At 42.6% G+C, this 17,722-nt stretch overlaps 1 protein-coding gene across 4 annotated transcripts in view; it reads left to right on the top strand.

The window, feature by feature from the left end:
• Positions 1–17,722, top strand: part of ptpn11b (protein tyrosine phosphatase non-receptor type 11b) — a 176,383-nt gene that overhangs the window by 109,797 nt on the left and 48,864 nt on the right. For all 4 annotated transcript variants that reach the window (XM_038821749.1, XM_038821748.1, XM_038821751.1 and 1 more), the window contains 2 exons: positions 14,734–14,928; positions 17,285–17,477. In XM_038821749.1, coding sequence (XP_038677677.1) covers positions 14,734–14,928; positions 17,285–17,477 — 388 coding nt within the window. The remainder of the gene's footprint in view (positions 1–14,733; positions 14,929–17,284; positions 17,478–17,722) is intronic.

Here is a 17,722-nt window from a genome sequence, read left to right as displayed (position 1 = left end):
ATTTTAAAGAAACTGCAAACACCGCACAAAACTAGATCAGACATTGTAAAAATTACCCACTTTTTATATACCTGTATTTACAATAGCACACATTTTTACTATGGATTTCTCTAATTGCAGCATTTTCTAAGGAATTTCACAAATGGAAAACGAACTCTACCTGTAATTTTTAAACTGACTGTATGATCTCTTTCCATTCTCATTAATTAGTTTCTGTCATTGTACATGCTAACTTTAAAAAAAAACAGACTCTATCCCACAAAAACTGAAAAGAAACACCATTGGCATGTCTAGTAAGATTTCCACTGACCTTCCACTAAAGTCACAGTGGTTACAAGAAAGAACCATTGAGGAAGGTTTGGGAAGTAAACATGGGGTTATCGATTATATCACATGTTGAGCTTTGTAACTGAGTGTTTGTCCCAAAAATGTTTTATTAAGTGCAAGTTTGATCAGTTTCATTCAATACTGTATGTAGCCCATTGAGACACCTCACTACAATTGCAATTAGAATTTAGATGGATAATATTCATTCCATGTCAAATGTACAGCTTGAAGGTTTTCTTTTATTCTTTCATGGGCTGTGGGCCTTGCTGGCTGGTCCAGCATTGATTGTCCATCCATAACTTCCTTTAATTGAGAAGCTAAGAGTCGATAATATTGCTGAGGGGCTGCAGTCACATGTAGGCAGACCAGGTAAGGATGGCAGATTTCCTTCCTTAAAGGGACATTAGTGAACCAGATGGGTTTTTAATGGCAATTGACAGTGGTGGTCATGATTAGATTTTAATTTAAGCTGTTTTGTTTAATTTAAATTCCTCCATCTTCCATGGTGGAATTCAAACCCAGGTTCACAAGAGCATTACCCTGGGTCTCTGGATTACTAATCCAGTAACAATACCACCACACCACTTCCTCCTCATGGTTTCCAACTGCTCAGGGTACAATGGCAGGAGGACTGTGGTCTTTCTCCATTGCGCCTTTGCAGCAGTGGCCCGAAGCTTCAGGAAATCCCTGCATTTATTGTTCCACTTGTTTTGGAGAAAAGACTAAGGGAATTGTCTGAAGGGACTGCTTCTTCCTAACCACACATTAAAAGCCACTGACAGATTTACTGTTCCCCCACCTCTACTTTCAGCACTCCCTTCTCCTTAATTGTTCAAATTCTAGTCTTCACTCACCGTTTGGTGTAGGGCTTGGACCCATCAAGGTGGGATTGCTACCACTAAACCAAAGGCTCACTCCACATAAAAGTGGTGTTGAGGGAAGTTATAAGCTTGGTGGGAAAATTCCTGCAATAGCTTCAGGAATTACTTTGTGGTGTGGTCACACAAGTTTGGAAAACTATTGTGCCGTTTCATATTAAAGCATGTTAATTTGTGACTGACATGTTTTATGCAATTGTGCGAATAATGTTGGCTCATAAAGCTTTGCTATAAACACAGTTAAGTCACTTGCAAATACTACCTGAACAACTGAATCTTTAATTCAGTAGAATTGCCCATATTAGTCTTGTAACTAGTTTAATTTCATGCACTTTACATCAGAGACAAGCTAGGTTTATGGTGGAATCTCTTCGTTAATCCAGAAACCTTTGACCATGAGTCCTAAGATTGTTTTTACGCGTAGATTTCGGCCATCTGCAGAAATGAATCTTTTCATTCTGATACAGTTTTTCTTAATCCTGCAAACTATTTGATAATCAGTAGACTATTGAAACAATTACCTCCTTGGTCAGTGCAGCAAGTACATTATATTACCTGCTAAGCCAAAATGTCAGACAGTAAGTATAAACATTTTTTACATGTCTGTTCTGCTTCTGAGTAAATTGGACCTCTTACTCATTAGGTTTGAAAGGGTAGACACTGAGAGGTTGTTTCCCCTAGTTGTGAAATCTAGAACACAGAGGCACAGTTTCAGGGTCAGGGACCGATCATTTAGGACCGAGATGAGGAGAAATTACTCACTCAATGGGCTCTGAGTCCCTGAAGTTCTCTACCCTAGACAAATATGGATGCTCCAAATTGTTAAGTCTGAGAGAGATGGAGTTGTTTTTATCACCCAGGAAAACAATGATCACAGATCATAGAATTTACAGTGCAGAAGGAGACCATTCGGCCCATCGTGTCTGCACCGGCCCTTACAAAGAGCACCCTACTCAAGCCCACGTACCTACCCGATCCACGTAACCCAGTAACCCCCACTTAACCTTTATGGACACTAAGGACAATTTAGCCTACGTATCTACCCTATCCACCAAACCCACACATCTTTGGACTGTGGGAGGAAACCGGAGCATCTGGAGGAAACCCACGCAGACGCGGGGAGAACGTGCAGACTCCGCACAGACAGTGACCCAGCCGTGAATCGAACCTGGAACCCTGGAGCTGTGAAGCAACTGTGCTAACCACTGTTCTACCGTGCTGCCACATGATGTGGGGAATGGGCAGGAAAGTGGTATTGAGGCAAAATATCAGTCATGATCTTATAGAGACGTAAGATTCTGAGGGGGCTTCACAGGTTAGATGGTTAAGGGATATTTCCTCTTATGGAATTACCCAGAACTAGGGGCCCCGTTTCAAAATAAGAAGTTTCTCATTTTAAGACTGAAATGAGGAACTTCTTCTCTCAAAGGATCACTAGTCTTTGAAATTCACTTCTACAGAGACCATGGAAGTTGGGTCATTGAATATATTGCCTAATTACCATTTTTAGAATCCATTTCTTGACTTCAGCTGCCAAATTGAACAGCTAATTGGGTGTTGAGCAGTTAGACGCCTGGCACAAGGCTGCAGTGTTGGGAAAGGGAAATAGGAGTGGACTGTGCATGGACATAGAGGGGGCTGGGGACATTGATGGGGAACTCGGGAATATCTGGGAAGGAGAAGGTGCTGGGGACATTGATGGGGAACTCAGGAATATCTAGGAAGGAGAAAAGTAAGATTGCAAAGAGGTCTTGTGAGATCTGAACAAGACAGACAGAACACAAGGGGACGTTCAGGAGATTGCCGAGAGTCAGAAAGCACTTGAAGTATGGTGAGTAAGAGATTGTGGGCTGGGGAAGGGCAATCTGGGGGATATCAGATTATTGGGGTGGGAGCCCAATTGATGGGGTAGTTACTGAGGCAGCTTTCAGGGCTGAGGGAAAGCACTTTGGCTCCTCCTAGCCCACAAGAATTGCTGGAAATGCACCTGCACCTTAATATCAGCAGTCCTCACTTTCTTTAGCTTTCTGTCTTCCCAAATTCTGAGAAATTACAGGGAAACATTCTTATTCAATATTTGAAGTCTGTATCAAGTTCCCACCCACCTGCGTCTGGAAGGTTAACTCTCTGTGGGCTCAAATATCAAGAATAGCCATTTGGGAAAACATCAGCCGCACAAGGGATTAGTAATTCCAGGTGTGTGTGTGTGTGTGGGGGGGGGGGGGGGGTGGGGGGGGGGTGCATGAACGTATAAAAGAAAAAGATGCTTCTGTATTATTTGAAACCAATTTTTCTTTAGTTTCATTCCTCAATTAATTAATAATCTAATTAAAGATTATTCATAATCAAATACTAAAGTCCACACCAATTTTGACCGATGTGTGGTATTAATTGAAATGAGCAGATAAAATCAGATATTCCCCTCTTTAATAACTCGATCAATCCTTTAAAAAAAATTCTCTTTCCCCACTTCTCATCCAATTCTGTGTGATAGATGCACCCTTTATGATTGGCATGATAGCTCAGAAACCAGCCGCTACCATCACTGATGATAAGCTGCCATACTCAGTTATGTGTATGATTGAATATCTGATTTCCCCTACCCACCCCCCCATCTCCCTTGAGTGTGAGGAAAAATCACCATATGATAAATTGTAAGCTTATACCCAGGTTCTGCTGTTCTGCACTGTCAGTCATGTTACTGTTTTCAAAAAATCTTCTTACTTCAATATTTTTGTTTGTTATTAATGAAGGAAATTATGATGATATCTGTCTTTTTGTTCCTAGCATCTCTTGTAGATCAACTTCATGTGTGGGCGGCGGAAATGAGTAAATGACAAACATAATTTTAAAAGATGACATTTTGTACAACTTATATAAGTAAGAATCTTCAATATTTTTAAGAATTGGACACTTTATTGGGGAAACATTATACGTCAGGATTAAGAATAATTGAAACATTTCTGTCAACTTGCCAGATCAATTTTAATTTGAAATAAAAACATAGTGCTGGAAATACTCAGCTGGTTTGGCAGCATTTGTGGAGTGACAAACAGTATTAACATTTGAGTCGAAAATGACTTCTCATTTTCATTTGATAATATTGCAGTTCAGAACATGTAAATAAATTTTTGGTTTTACAGATTGGCACAGAATATTTAAACTTGGTGCAGAACTACAATTTTAAAAGTACATTGTTTTATCTATATTTATAACTATATATATATACACACACGTATTATTACATTCGTAGAATTGAATCTGTTCAGTATTTCCATTCTTTGCTCTTTTATCTCTTATTCCAAAATAATTTTAAGATGGTTATTGAAAGAAATGTTAGTAATTTTTTTTTCTAATTTCACCACGAAATGTACTTAAAATCTGTGGAAATATATAAAAATGTCAGTTAATAATGCAAAGTTACCAAAAGCAACTGAAGATTATAATGATTAAACCCATGTGTTTTGAAGCATTTAACAATTAATCTCTTTATTAAAAAAATACTTGCATTCATATTGCATCTTTTGTGACCTCCCAAAGCATTTTGCAGCCAATGAAATAATTTTGAAATGTAATGTCAGAAACACGGCAGCCAATTTGTGCACTGCAAGCAGCTACAAGTGAGATAATGCTGGATGATTATTTTCAGATATTGATTGAGGGATATAAAAAAGGGTTGGACACCATGTTAACTCCCCTTATTTTATTAAAATCATATTGTCATAACCCCCACAAGAGGACACGGGGAAACCATTGTTGATCTCCCTGTGGGACTTGTGGTGTACAAACTTACCTGGTAGGGAACAGAGGCCACCCAGTTGGAGCTCGCTAAACCTACATATAAAGACGGCCCAAACAGGGCCCAGAGTTGTTGGGTATCCCAACAGGGTCTGGATTTGGAGAGAGTTACTGCCGCTGACAGTGAATTGTACATAGTTCAATAAACTCTTGTTCCACTACCGCTGGCTTATCAGTTACTAAACGTATCATGGAATCTTTTACATCATTATGGGAGAGTACATTGGGTCTCAGTTTAACATCTCATTCAGAACACGCCACCACCACAGCACAGCATGTCCCTCAGTATTGCCCTGAAGTGACAGTCTGGATTATAGCCCTGGATGGAAATTTAACCCACAACCGTCTGACGCCACCAAGAGTATTATCTACTGTGTCATGGCTGACACGACTCAGCATGTTTATTGTAACCTTGTGCTAAAATTATTTTAAGAAGTAAATTATAGTTTGTTTTAATACCAGCAGTTATCAGATTATAAACTCAGTGAACATTAGTGAACACTGTTTTCTTGGAAGAACGTAAGCAATAGGAGATAATGTAGGCCATTCAGCCCCTTCAGCCTGCTCTGCAATTTAGTAAGATCATGGTTGATCTGATTGTGGCCTCCACTTTCCTGCTTGCCCCTCATAATCTTTGACTTCCTTGTCAATCAAAACGTTCAATGACCCAACCTCTGCTCCTCGATGAGAAAGAGAATTCTAAATACTAACAACGTTCCAAGAGAAATTATTCCTCCTTTTCTCCATCTTAAATGAGAGGCCCCCTTATTTTGAAACTGTGCACCTTAATTCTAGATTCCCCTAAGAGAGGAAACATCCTTTCAGCATCTACCTTGTCAAGCCTCTCAGAATCTTTTATAGGATCACCAACTCTCATTCTTCTTAGCTCCAACCTACTCAACCTTTCCTCATAATGCAAAGCCCTCATTCCAGGAATCAACCCAGTAAACAAAATAATGTTTTGGAGAGCAACCTTTGAAGAATGAACATTAGCGCTTGCACGCTCTTTACTGACATTTCTCTCTCCTGCTTTTAATCTATTTGAACTATAGACCATATTTAAGCTAAATATTTGGATGCCATGTCAACCATCTTGAAATATGCTGATGTCTTTCAGACATACAGATACCACAGTTTAAGGGAGATTTCTAGAATTTGGGACAAAACATGCATAAATGTTTATAATTGTGTTTATGAGGTATATTTTCCTCTGCGTGTAATGTAAATACCAAATTATTTTACCAAACTGGCTTTATAAACAAATGACGGATTTTTCATTTACAAGGAGGTACTGTTGACGTGAATGAAATTTTAGTCAGGCCACACTTGGAGCATTGTGTAAAATTCCAGGCACCTAATTTAAGAAGGAAATAACAGTATTGGGAAATGGACACTGTAGATTCACGAGGATGTTGCCAGGGATTAGGGATTGCGGTAATGAAAAGAAACATGAGAAGTTGGAGTTGTGTTTCTGGTTGTAAGATGATGAAGATCTTTAAAGTTATGACAATGTAAATAGTGATTTGGTGTTTTGGTGACTGGTCATTGGGACTGAACAAGAATAATATAATTTACAGTGCTGTAGGACGCCATTCGGCCCATTGAGACTGCACCGGCCCTTGGAAAGAGCACCCTATTTAAGCCCATGCCTCCCCCTATCCCCGTAACATAGTAACCCCACCTAACCTTTTGGACACCAAGGGAAATTTAGCATGGCCAATACACCTAACGTGCACATCTTTGGACTGTGGGAGGTAACCGGAGGAAATCCACACAAACACGGGGAGAAAGTGTAAACTCCACACAGTAACCCGAGGCGGGAATTGAATCTGGGACCCTGGAGCTGTGAGGCAGCAGTGCTAACCACTGTGCCACCGTGCTGCATGAGTTTAAGATAATCACATAAATAATTATATTAAGTAATTAAAAAGGAGGTTAGAAAGAGTTTCTTTACTGGGTGATGGGAAAGTAAGAGTATATGGTGAACAAACATGAGAGTTTAATTCGGAATAAATGGCTCATGAAGAGAAAATCTCAGTACAGAGTTTATGGGTCAATTATTATGGAAGAAGTTTAAGCCACTTTACCTGTAAATGGGGTGTATGCAGTTAAGCTGTCTGTACAACGACTTACTGCTTCATTCCCACTTGATACCTGCCCACTGTCATCCTAACTAGGCCCATTTCTTCGCCAGTTGAGGAACCCATCTGACACAGGCCACATAATACATTCACATCAAGACCCTCCAATTTCATTAGATTGTCAGTGACATTTTCCTAGCCTGCTGAGTGGTCTGCCATGCATAAGCATAAACTGCCAGCAAAGTAAGTCAAAAAGTTTCCTTATGGAGACCAAGAGGAGCAAAAGTGCTTTACTTGTCTCTATAACGAAAGTCTACCTCCGCTCCCCTAGGGTCCGTTCTCTTTTCATGTATAAAATGCATCTTGGGAAACCTTCACACCCAGTGATTCTCACTTGCCTGAAACCAATCAGCTGCCTCTTACCATCCATTTTAGACAAACATCTGGCCAAGGATATGCAAATAAAGTCCATGAGTTAACACAGCTCAAGTTTCAAAAAGTGCCAAGTAGATTATAAGCTGCATTCACCACCACTGAAAGAAGAACTGATACTTACAAGAAAACTCCTCCTAACGTGCTCGGTGATTCAGTCAGGCACACACCCTTTTAACTGACTCTCTACACGGGCTGTTAACTTCTAAGATGGTACTTGCAAAGATGTGAATCAGAGATGATAGATGGGATTTTATGTGCCCTCTGAGGCATGTTTCACAGCGGCGGGTATCCTCCATGGAGCTGTTTACTGGAAGAAAGGGGTCATTGCTTACTGAAGGTGGCTTACTGAAGGGTTCTGATATTATTCATGGTATCATTCTCACAGTCCATGGCGGAGAAGTGGGGGAAGTGTAGAAGTGGCAGCAGAAGGAGGTTCAGCAACGTATGCTTATATCTTTGGAGGAGAGGGAAGTAGGGGTTGGCAAAGGCTTGCGAGTGCCAGGGCTACAAATGTTGCAGGGCTGAGCAAAGCAAGATGTGAGTACAAGTTCTGCCGGAACAGCTCTGGTCAATTCATTGTTTTTTTCAGCTTTGTTGCCAGCTCCTCAACTTAATTTTAATGGGACTGTTTGCTTTGGTACCTTTTTTTCATCTCAAAAAGCTTTCCTCCTGCTGAACTCCTGCACAAGGATCTCCATGACACCATCTGAAAATCTTGGGGCCTTACACTCCTTGATATGCATCCCCCCCCCCCCCCCCCCCTCCAATGAATCTCTTTTTTAACTCACTGTAAAATAGCACTGAGTTTTGGAATGATGGGAATTGTTAGCTTAATGCATCCTCTGAAGAAAATACAGGTCTTGATAATACAATAAAATCCAAAAGAAAGATATTTGCATGACCATCAGAGGTAGAATTCCTCATGCTAACCAATGAGGATTGACATTCTTTTCACAGCTGCCAGCTTGAAGGAATTACTGGACCGTGTTAAAAGTATTGAATTATCTGGAGAGGCAGCAACCTGGAGCCAGTTTAATATCAATCATCAGTAATCATTGAAATGGATTGAGAAAAACAAAAAATAATTCTGCCCTACATTAATCTACTAAATTGAGCCAATAAATTAACTTTTCTCCTATATTGCTCAGACCGATTTGCTATGCATGGGATAAACATTTTTGCAAATACAACCTCTCTTAGAATTTTGACTTTCATTGCTTCAGATGCCAAAGCCTTCACTTTGATCAAAATACTTTTAGATGAATGAGGTGACACAGCATCCAGAAGTACCAAATCACCTAAAGGAGTGTATTTTCCAGTGGGAGTATTACTTTGGGATTTAGATCTCCTATTTATATTGCAGAGTGTATTCCACAGCTTTTGCAGCAACAAACGAACCACAGCACATGCACAGACTAGTGTGCGGACCCTGGTTTGAAAGTCATCATTCAAAACTCTATTTCCTAGGCTCCAGAGTTTGATAGCTGATCTCTATTATTGACCTGAAAAGTTGGTGGTTAGTGATCTACTCGATATTAGAATCCCAAAGTATTTTACACCTTGAAATAATGGGACCCCTTATTCGGCATCCCAAAATCCAGAAAAACAGGAAAACTGATCACATTCAAAGCTGACACCCTGGGTAGCAATTTGAACAAAACACCTTTTATTTTTCATACTTTATTCTTTTTTTTAAATTTAGATAATCCATTTTTTCCCCCCAATTAAGGGGCGATTCAGCAAGGCCAATCCACCAACCCTGCACATCTTTTTGGGTTGTGGGGGCGAGACCCATACAGACATGTGGGAGAATGTGCAAACTCCACACGGACAGTGACCCAGGGCCGGGGTCGAACTGTGGTCCTCTGCGCCGTGAGGCAGCAGTGCTAACCACTGCACCACCGCGCCGTCCTTCCATACTTTATTCTAAGTATTATAAGTACATGCTAGGCCCAGGACCTAAAATCCCCAAATATGGGGCTGGTTTGGCACACTGGGCTAAATCGCTGGCTTTGAAAGCAGACCAAGGCAGGCCAACAGCACGGTTCGATTCCCATAACAGCCTTCCCGAACAGGTGCCGGAATGTGGCGACTAGGGGCTTTTCACAGTAACTTCATTGAAGCCTACTCGTGACAATAAGCATTTTCATTTCATTTCCTTTTCAAATATAGCACAGAATACGGTCCAGAACTTCCTGGATACGGGGCTGGTTATACAAAAGGCAGCATTAGTTACTCAGATTGGGAAATCTTAAAATGAAAGCATGAAATGATGTCTGTGTGGCAACCCCTTAAAACTGATTGTTCAGTTTGTATTTCAATACTTAAATGTCTGTGTCTTGTTTCTACAAAAATAATGGTATGATGAAAATTTGCTGATAAAAATTTGCTAAGCAAACAGTATATGAAACGGTTGGTTTCACATTAAGGCAAAGGAAAATCCAGGAAGAGTATTCTACCCAATCTACAAGACTTCTTAGTAATGGACAGCTGCAAACATGTAGATCTGAGTTACTACATTGTAAACAGTTAGGCTCCACAACTTTGAACTGACCTAAATCTACCCGATTCTGGGAAAACATGCGGCTTGGCTAAGCACACCATTTCCAGTGCTTCCCTTTATTTCCCATTTACTTCCCTTTCAAGGCTGACGCTTTGGCAGCCGGCATTTTGAAAGGGGCCTTCCTTTGAGCAGACCGAGCATCCACCTGATTCATACAATGGGCCCTGTAATTATGCAGATATGACCCTAATTTTGTGTGTGGAAAGAAGAAAAATAGAGTCAAGAGTTGCTCATTTCTTTTTGGGTGATGTGCAGTTCAATCAAGAAAGCTTGGATATCTAAATTATATTCAGTGAAGGGAGAGACTTGCATGCCTTTCATGGGGCGGAATTCTCCGACCCCCCGCGGGATCGGGGAATCGCCCAGGGCCGGCGTAAGTCTCGCTTCCGCAGCGGCCGGAATTCTCCGCAACCCGGAAATCGGCGGGAGCGGGAATCACGCCCCGCCGATCGGTGTGCTCCCCGCGCCGATTCTCCGGCCTGCCTGTGGGCGGGCCAGTGCCGTGGGGGTCACTCTTTTTCTTCCATTGCTGCCACGACCTCCACCATGGCGGAGGCGGAAGAGACCCCCCTACCGTGCATGCGCCAGTGGTGACGTCAGCGGCCGCTGACGCACCGGCGCATGCGCGGACCGGCGAAGGCCTGTCTGCCAGTCCCGACGCTGGGCGGCGTAGCGCCTAAGGCCGTTGGCACCGGTTTTGGCACCATTGGCGGAGCGGAAACCACTCCCGCACGGGCCTAGCCCCTAAAGGTGCGGAGAATTCTGCACCTTTGGGGAGGCCCGACGCCAGAGTGGTTGGCACCACTCCGCTACGCCGGGACCCCCCGCCCCTCCGGGTAGGGGAGAACCCCGGCCATGATCTCAGGACATCACAATGTGTTTGACAGGAAATGTTGTACTTTTGAAGTGTAACTACTGTTGTAATGCTGGAAACGTGACAGCCAATTTGCACAAGTACCCAAAAGAACAAGGTGATAATGACCAGATAATCTATTTTTTCTGATGTGGATTGAGGGATAAATATAAGCGCAGGACACCAAGAATAACTCCCTTCCTCTTCTTCCAAATAGTTCTAAGGGGTCTTCCATGTTTACTTGAGAGAGTAGTCAGGGGCTTGGTTTAACATCTCATTTGAGAGGATGCACCTCTGACAATGCAGCACCGCCTCATTACTGCACTGGGGTGTCAGCATAAATGTGTGTGTTCAATCACTTGACCCCTCGCCCCTTGACTCAGAGGCGAGAGTGCTACCCACTGAGCCACGGCCCAGACCGAAAACATGAAGCACTTAACTGGGGAAAAATAGGTACGGTGAAAGTTTCTTTGGCTCAATTAGGGGGGAGGAGTTTGAATGTAAAACCCAACAATTCGAAATAAAATTCAAAAAGTAATGCTGTGGATTTAAGATTAAATAATGTTGAGCAAATCCAGCATCTTTAATCTTCATTGAAATGTTTACATTTTTTTGTGATTATACAAGATCAGTAAAAGGAATGACCGTTTTTAGCTTTTACCCTGGAATAGAATCTGATTAAACAAAATTTAAGTTATATTATCTTTTTCCTCTATTTTACGTGAGATACTTGGAGGATGTGTGGGGGCGAGCGGTTGGATTTAAAAGAAGTGACACAACCGCAAATATGATAATCCAGTCGAGTTAAGTACTTGCCTCGTTCACCGCTCTGCAAGATACCAGATAATGATGTCACATGACATTATTGGGTTCTGAGCTCTTACTGTGGTACTTAAAGGGTATTTGGCATCTGTTCAGCATTGAGTCGTGCAGACTCGAAGGGCCAAATGGCCTCCTTCCACTCTGTAGGGATTCTATGGAGAACTTTTCAACGTAAGTCAGCTATTTGCATGTTCTATTCAGGAAAAAAACTTTTAATGTTAAAGAAAATACTTGCATACACTGTACCAGATTGTAACATGATTTCCTGCACCGCAATGACATCTCGATGCAAAATGCACATTCTTTTAAATGTCCATTTTTATTCTATTGTGCTCTGGCATAACCCACTTACACAGTGCTTTTATTTTTTTATATAAATTTAGAGTACTCAATGTATTTGTTCCAAATTAAGGGGCAATTTAGCGTGGCCAATCCACCTACCCTGCACATCTTTGGGTTGTGGGGGTGAGACACAGGGAGAATGTGCAAACTCCACATGGACAGTGACCCAAAGCCAGGATCGAATCTGGGACCTCAGCGTCATGTGGCAGCAGTGCTAACCACTACGCCACTGTGCTGCCCTCTACAGTGCTTTTATAAATGCTTCATTTTGAAGTGAAATATATTGGTCAGATATCATAGTCATTCCAGCTTTGTTTTATACCAACTAATACACAGCAGTGCCTTAAACCTTGCATGTTCCTCATAGAATAATAGGGCAGAATTCTCTGTTCCAGCGGCTACGTACCGGTGCCAATGGAGAATTTGTGGATGGTTCACGACAGGAAAATCGTCTCAAACCCTGCACCGATTCCAGTACTGGTGAGGGGCTAGCACCGGCGCCGCATGAACCACCCACGGACCGCGCAGAGAATGACTGGGTCCGGGGCTACGCATGCGCAGGGATGATGGCCTGCACCGGTCGTGTCAGAAAACATGGCGCCAGCCGTGCTGGAACCCTACCCCACCTATCCCCACCCCACAGTCCACCCCCCATCACTCTCCCCAGCCCGAGCAGAAACCCCCCCGGCCAGCAACATGGATCCCGGACGAGTGTGGCGGCACTGGACACTGTCCGTAGCCGACATGCCGCGTTCCCAACCTCATGTGACCCACACCGTCGGGAACTCGTCCCATGGGGTGGCGGAGCATCATGCATGGGTGACCGATGATTCAACAACGGACATGTGACTACGTGCGGCAGAGCATCATGAACCAGCATCAAACCGGCACCTGCCCCGCTTCTGCCGTCAGAATCTATTCTCCGCCCGATCGCCGATCCTGATTTCGCCGTCAGGTTACGGAGAATCCACCCATGTTTGCTTATGTCAACAACATGCAGCTCCAGGGCATTTGCAGAAAAATGCAATACGTGCAATGTACTGTTGCTCGTTATGCTTTTCCTTAAATTGCTCTGTTTTTTGCGGGAGAGTGAGCATCAGCGGGGGGGGTGGGGAGAGTAGAGTAGAGTAGGAGGGATAAATCGGCGGGTAGTACCGGTGGGAGAGGAGCGGGCTTGTGCAGTATGTTACGACTGAAGTATTGAATGTACGTGGATGTTTGCACATTTTTGCCTTTTTTGCTTTCTTTCTGTTGATGTTTGTAACTGTATACAATGCCAAAAAACTACCTCAATAAAATTGTTTGTTTAAAAATTTTTTTTAAATTGCTCTGTTTTAATTACCTTTGCTCAAGAGTCGCCAGGTATCTTTCTGATACCACCACAGGGTTCAAAGCCAAGTACTGATCAAAACTCAATATACCAGTTAGTAAGTTTGAAATCAATACACATTTATTTACACACACAGTCAATTATTACTCATGCATAAACTCTATTCGCTAAACTACAACTACTACTAAAGCCTATACTTAGCTTCGAGTGGCCCACTCAGTCAGAGGAACAATGGCCGTTATCCGGTTCTGATACTGCTGGCTTCGAACTGGTATGGGATAGTAGGTTGAAGCGTCTATCTCGTAGCGTGCGTTGACCTTAGACTTACTTGGCTGGTGCTTGGCGGGCCTCTCGTCGCTGAGAGCCAAATGCCAAGGTGAGAGTTCATCCAAGAGCTTCCAAGAGCCTCCAAGAGAGCGAACTGAACTTGGGGACTCTATTTTATAGTCCCCAGGGGTTTTGCGCCCTTCTGTGCGGACCCCGGACTTGGTCCCAATTAATTGGACCATGTCCCAATCGTGGGTATTGATTTTCTCCAATACCGGAGGTGTTCCCTGATCGTTGGGCGGGCCCTATGTGGCCGCTGGCCTGCCTTTGTTTCAGCTCCTACTGGCACCGGGGAGTCTGTCCTGGTCTCGATTGTTTCAATGTTTCTTTTTGTCCCTGGAGATAGCTCATTGATATGCTAATGGCTATTGGTTTCAGTTCTGTCTGGGTTTTGCAAATCTTAATACACAGGAAACCTAACACCTGCTTGTTTTCTTTAGCGTTGTCCGTTTTTCCCTGCACTCTTTGCGAGTGTCCATTTTGGAATCGGGACGTGGCCACCCCAGGTGGCTACAGTACACAGGTCTACTCGGTATTTATTTGTTAGATATAACAAAACTAAAATATAGGGGGCGTCAGCGCAAATGGCGCTGATTCTCCGCACCTCGGAAAATCGCGCGCCGGCGTTGGGGAGGCGTGGCGCGGTTGCGGCGATTCTCCGGCGCGAGGCTGGGAGAATCGCGCCCCATTTTTTTGAATTTCGCATTATGCAATTTTATATAGAAACTCAGTACGTATGAAGACTTTATGATGTGTACATTGTCATGCTTATTCTATATATGACATGAACCACATTTAAAATAGACCAATAATATTCTGAAATTAATATTGTCAATTTACGGTACTGAGCTGATAAGGTACTGAATAACCCTACAAGTCCAATAAGTAGTTGACTAACTCTTCGATAGATTATACCTGTTTTCTGAGTTGTAGTTTTATTTTGCTTTCCTCTTGTTTATCTGCCCTTTTCTTCTCAGGCGAAATGAAGAAGTGACCCATATCAAGATCCAGAATACAGGAGACTATTATGACCTATATGGAGGAGAAAAATTTGCAACATTAGCAGAACTGGTTCAGTATTACACAGAGCAACAAGGTCTCCTACGGGAGAAGAATGGAGACATAATAGAACTGAAATATCCTCTGAACTGCCAAGATCCAACATCTGAAAGGTATTTATTTTTCTCCCTGTACCTCTCAGCTCTTCTGCTTGATAGAATTGCCAGTCAATCTATTTAAGATCTTTGCCATTATTCTCCCTCTAATGAATTGCAGTGAGCAGTCTGAGTTGCCCCTTTATACTCTTTATTTGATCATGGCCGTATGTGTTGCTGCCAAGGTCATCGTACATTGCCCACCCCTAATTTCCCTTGAGAAAGTGGTGGTGAGCAGCCTTTTGGAATTTCAGCAGTCTGTGTGATGTAAATGCTCTCACAGAGCAGTAGGTGGAGACTTCCAAGATTTTGACCCAGTGATAAAGGAACGGCAGTACGTTTCCAAGTCAGGATAATATATGACTTGGAGGGAAACTTGCAGTTTGTTGTGTCCTTATGTGTTCCCATACCAGCCTCCCCGAACAGGTGCCGGAATGTGGCGACTAGGCTTTTCACAGTAACTTCATTTGAAGCCTACTTGTGACAAGCGATTTTCATTCATTCATTTCATTTCATATGTGGCTGCTGCCTTTGTATTTTTAGGCAGCAGAGGTCACAGGTTTGGAAGGTGTCGTTGAAGAAGTGTTGCTGCAGTGCATATTGTAGATAGTACATACCGCAGCCACTGTATGCAAGTGGCAGAGGGAGTAAGTGTTTAATGTGGTCGATGTTTCTGAGGGGATGAGAGAGAATCAAGAATGTTTCACCACCAACTCGGGTTTAAAATAAGCACCCTAATCAATCATAGGTGATATTGTTGAATTTTGTCATAATTCTAACGAAGGGAGTCAGAGAACCCCTAATAAATATAAACACCAGGCAATCAATCAAGAATCCATATGCAGTTTAATCAAGGTCAGGAAAGTGGTTGACAATAACTTGGAGATGAGATACTTATCAATGAGAATATATTTGGCAACCTAGCCATTGATTGATACACTGAAACCATGCAGGGGGTTCTTTTAATCAATTGCCTTCAAACCACGCCATGCCATCACCTGTTTTGCATAGCCACCAAAGTTGTATTTCACCCACTGATTCATAGCTGAAGTTGTAACTGATTGTTATTTTTACAAAGCATTGAGCAAAGAATAAGATCAATTAGCATTTATACTATGGGTGCTTCCCGATGTCATTTTGTAAACATTAAGACGTTTTTAATCTTGATTTTAACTTCCAAGAATCTGCCCATAACTGGTAAGATTTTGGACAAGTGTTCCAAGAAGGTAGTTTTTTAAAAGAAATACTCCCTTGTGGGCTAGGATGAGTAGCAGCACTCCTCTGAGGCTTGAAATGAATTCTTGAACTGCCCATACCGATCCATTTACCTTAGTGTCAGAGGATATTCCCACAGACAGAACCTTGCTCCACACATTTTGGCCAGGCAGTGATTCTTTCTGATTTTTGGCCAGGGAAGACCCCCTCAACATCAAAACGAGGCCTGAGATTTAAAATGGTCCAAACCTCAACTCAATGCAGCCGCACAAGCTTGATGCTTGCTCTGCACATCCTGTACTGCACTGGTGTCTCAAGTTGTATGTTCTTGAGGAATCATTAGAACATAACATGGAACATACAGTGCAGAAGGAGGTCATTCGGCCCATCGAGTCTGCACCGACCCACTTAAGCACTCACTTTCACCCTATCCCTGTAACCCAATAACCCCTCCTAATCTTTTTGGTCATCAAGGGCAATTTATAATGGCCAATCCACCTAACCTGCAAGTCTTTGGAATGGATTCAGTTTCTGGAATGTTAAGGGATAGCTTACTCCAAGAATGCAGTTTCATGGTCATCATATTGGTTACCACAGGAAATGCAGCACCGCATTTTATCATTTTTGGAGATTTCTAGTCACATCAGTGGCCGATTGTCACAAACGACACTAATAGCGCTCATTTTACTGAAATCACTAACAGGCCGCTTTAATTACTTCTCCAGGAATAGTATGTGATAGTGTATATGTGTTCACAAGTTTATAGAGAATGGGAAGGATGCAGGGATCATAGAATCTCTACAGTGCAGAAGGAGGCCATTCATTCCATCGAGTCTGCACAGACCCTCTGAAAGAGCACTCCACCCAAGTCCACCTCAACGTCTTCTAACCACTTAACCTAACCTACACATCCCTGGACACGAAGGAGCAATTTAGCCAATCCACCTAACCTGCACATCTTGGGAGTATGGGAGGAAACTGAAGCACCCGAAGGAAACCCACTCGGACATGGCGCGAATGTGCAAACTCCACACAGACAGTCACCCAAGGCCAGAATTGAATCTGGGTCCCTGGCACTGTGAGGCAGCAGTGCTACCACTGTGCCACCATGCCGTCCCAGTTGTCCCCTGTTGTCATCGTTAATATCATCTGTTTTCAGGTGGTATCACGGACATCTATCAGGTAAAGACGCTGAAAAACTTCTGACAGATAAAGGAAAACCTGGAAGTTTCCTGGTGCGTGAAAGTCTCAGTAAACCAGGGGATTTTGTACTATCAGTATTAACTAATGAAGAAAAGGTTGAAAATGGAGATCGCAAACCAAGAGTTACACATGTGATGATTCGGTATCAGGTGGGTTGATCAGATTGGTCGTAAATATTTAATACTATATTATGGAAATTTTTAATTTGCTATTCTTCAGCTAATGAAAAGTGCTTTGCAATGTAGTCTAATTTTATTTCAAGTTTAAATATTATTTGCCAGTTGGTAAGGTAAGATAAAGTTGCCATTTGACCATAGATTGCTTCACCCCTTTGAAGGGGAGCGGTGTTTTAAACTGAGGATCACCACACCTTAGGAGAGGCAAAGTTGAGAAG

The sequence above is a fragment of the Scyliorhinus canicula genome, chromosome 16, assembly GCF_902713615.1.
Source record: "Scyliorhinus canicula chromosome 16, sScyCan1.1, whole genome shotgun sequence".
Classification (NCBI taxonomy): domain Eukaryota; kingdom Metazoa; phylum Chordata; class Chondrichthyes; order Carcharhiniformes; family Scyliorhinidae; genus Scyliorhinus; species Scyliorhinus canicula.
This window is presented reverse-complemented; position numbering and strand designations above follow the sequence as displayed.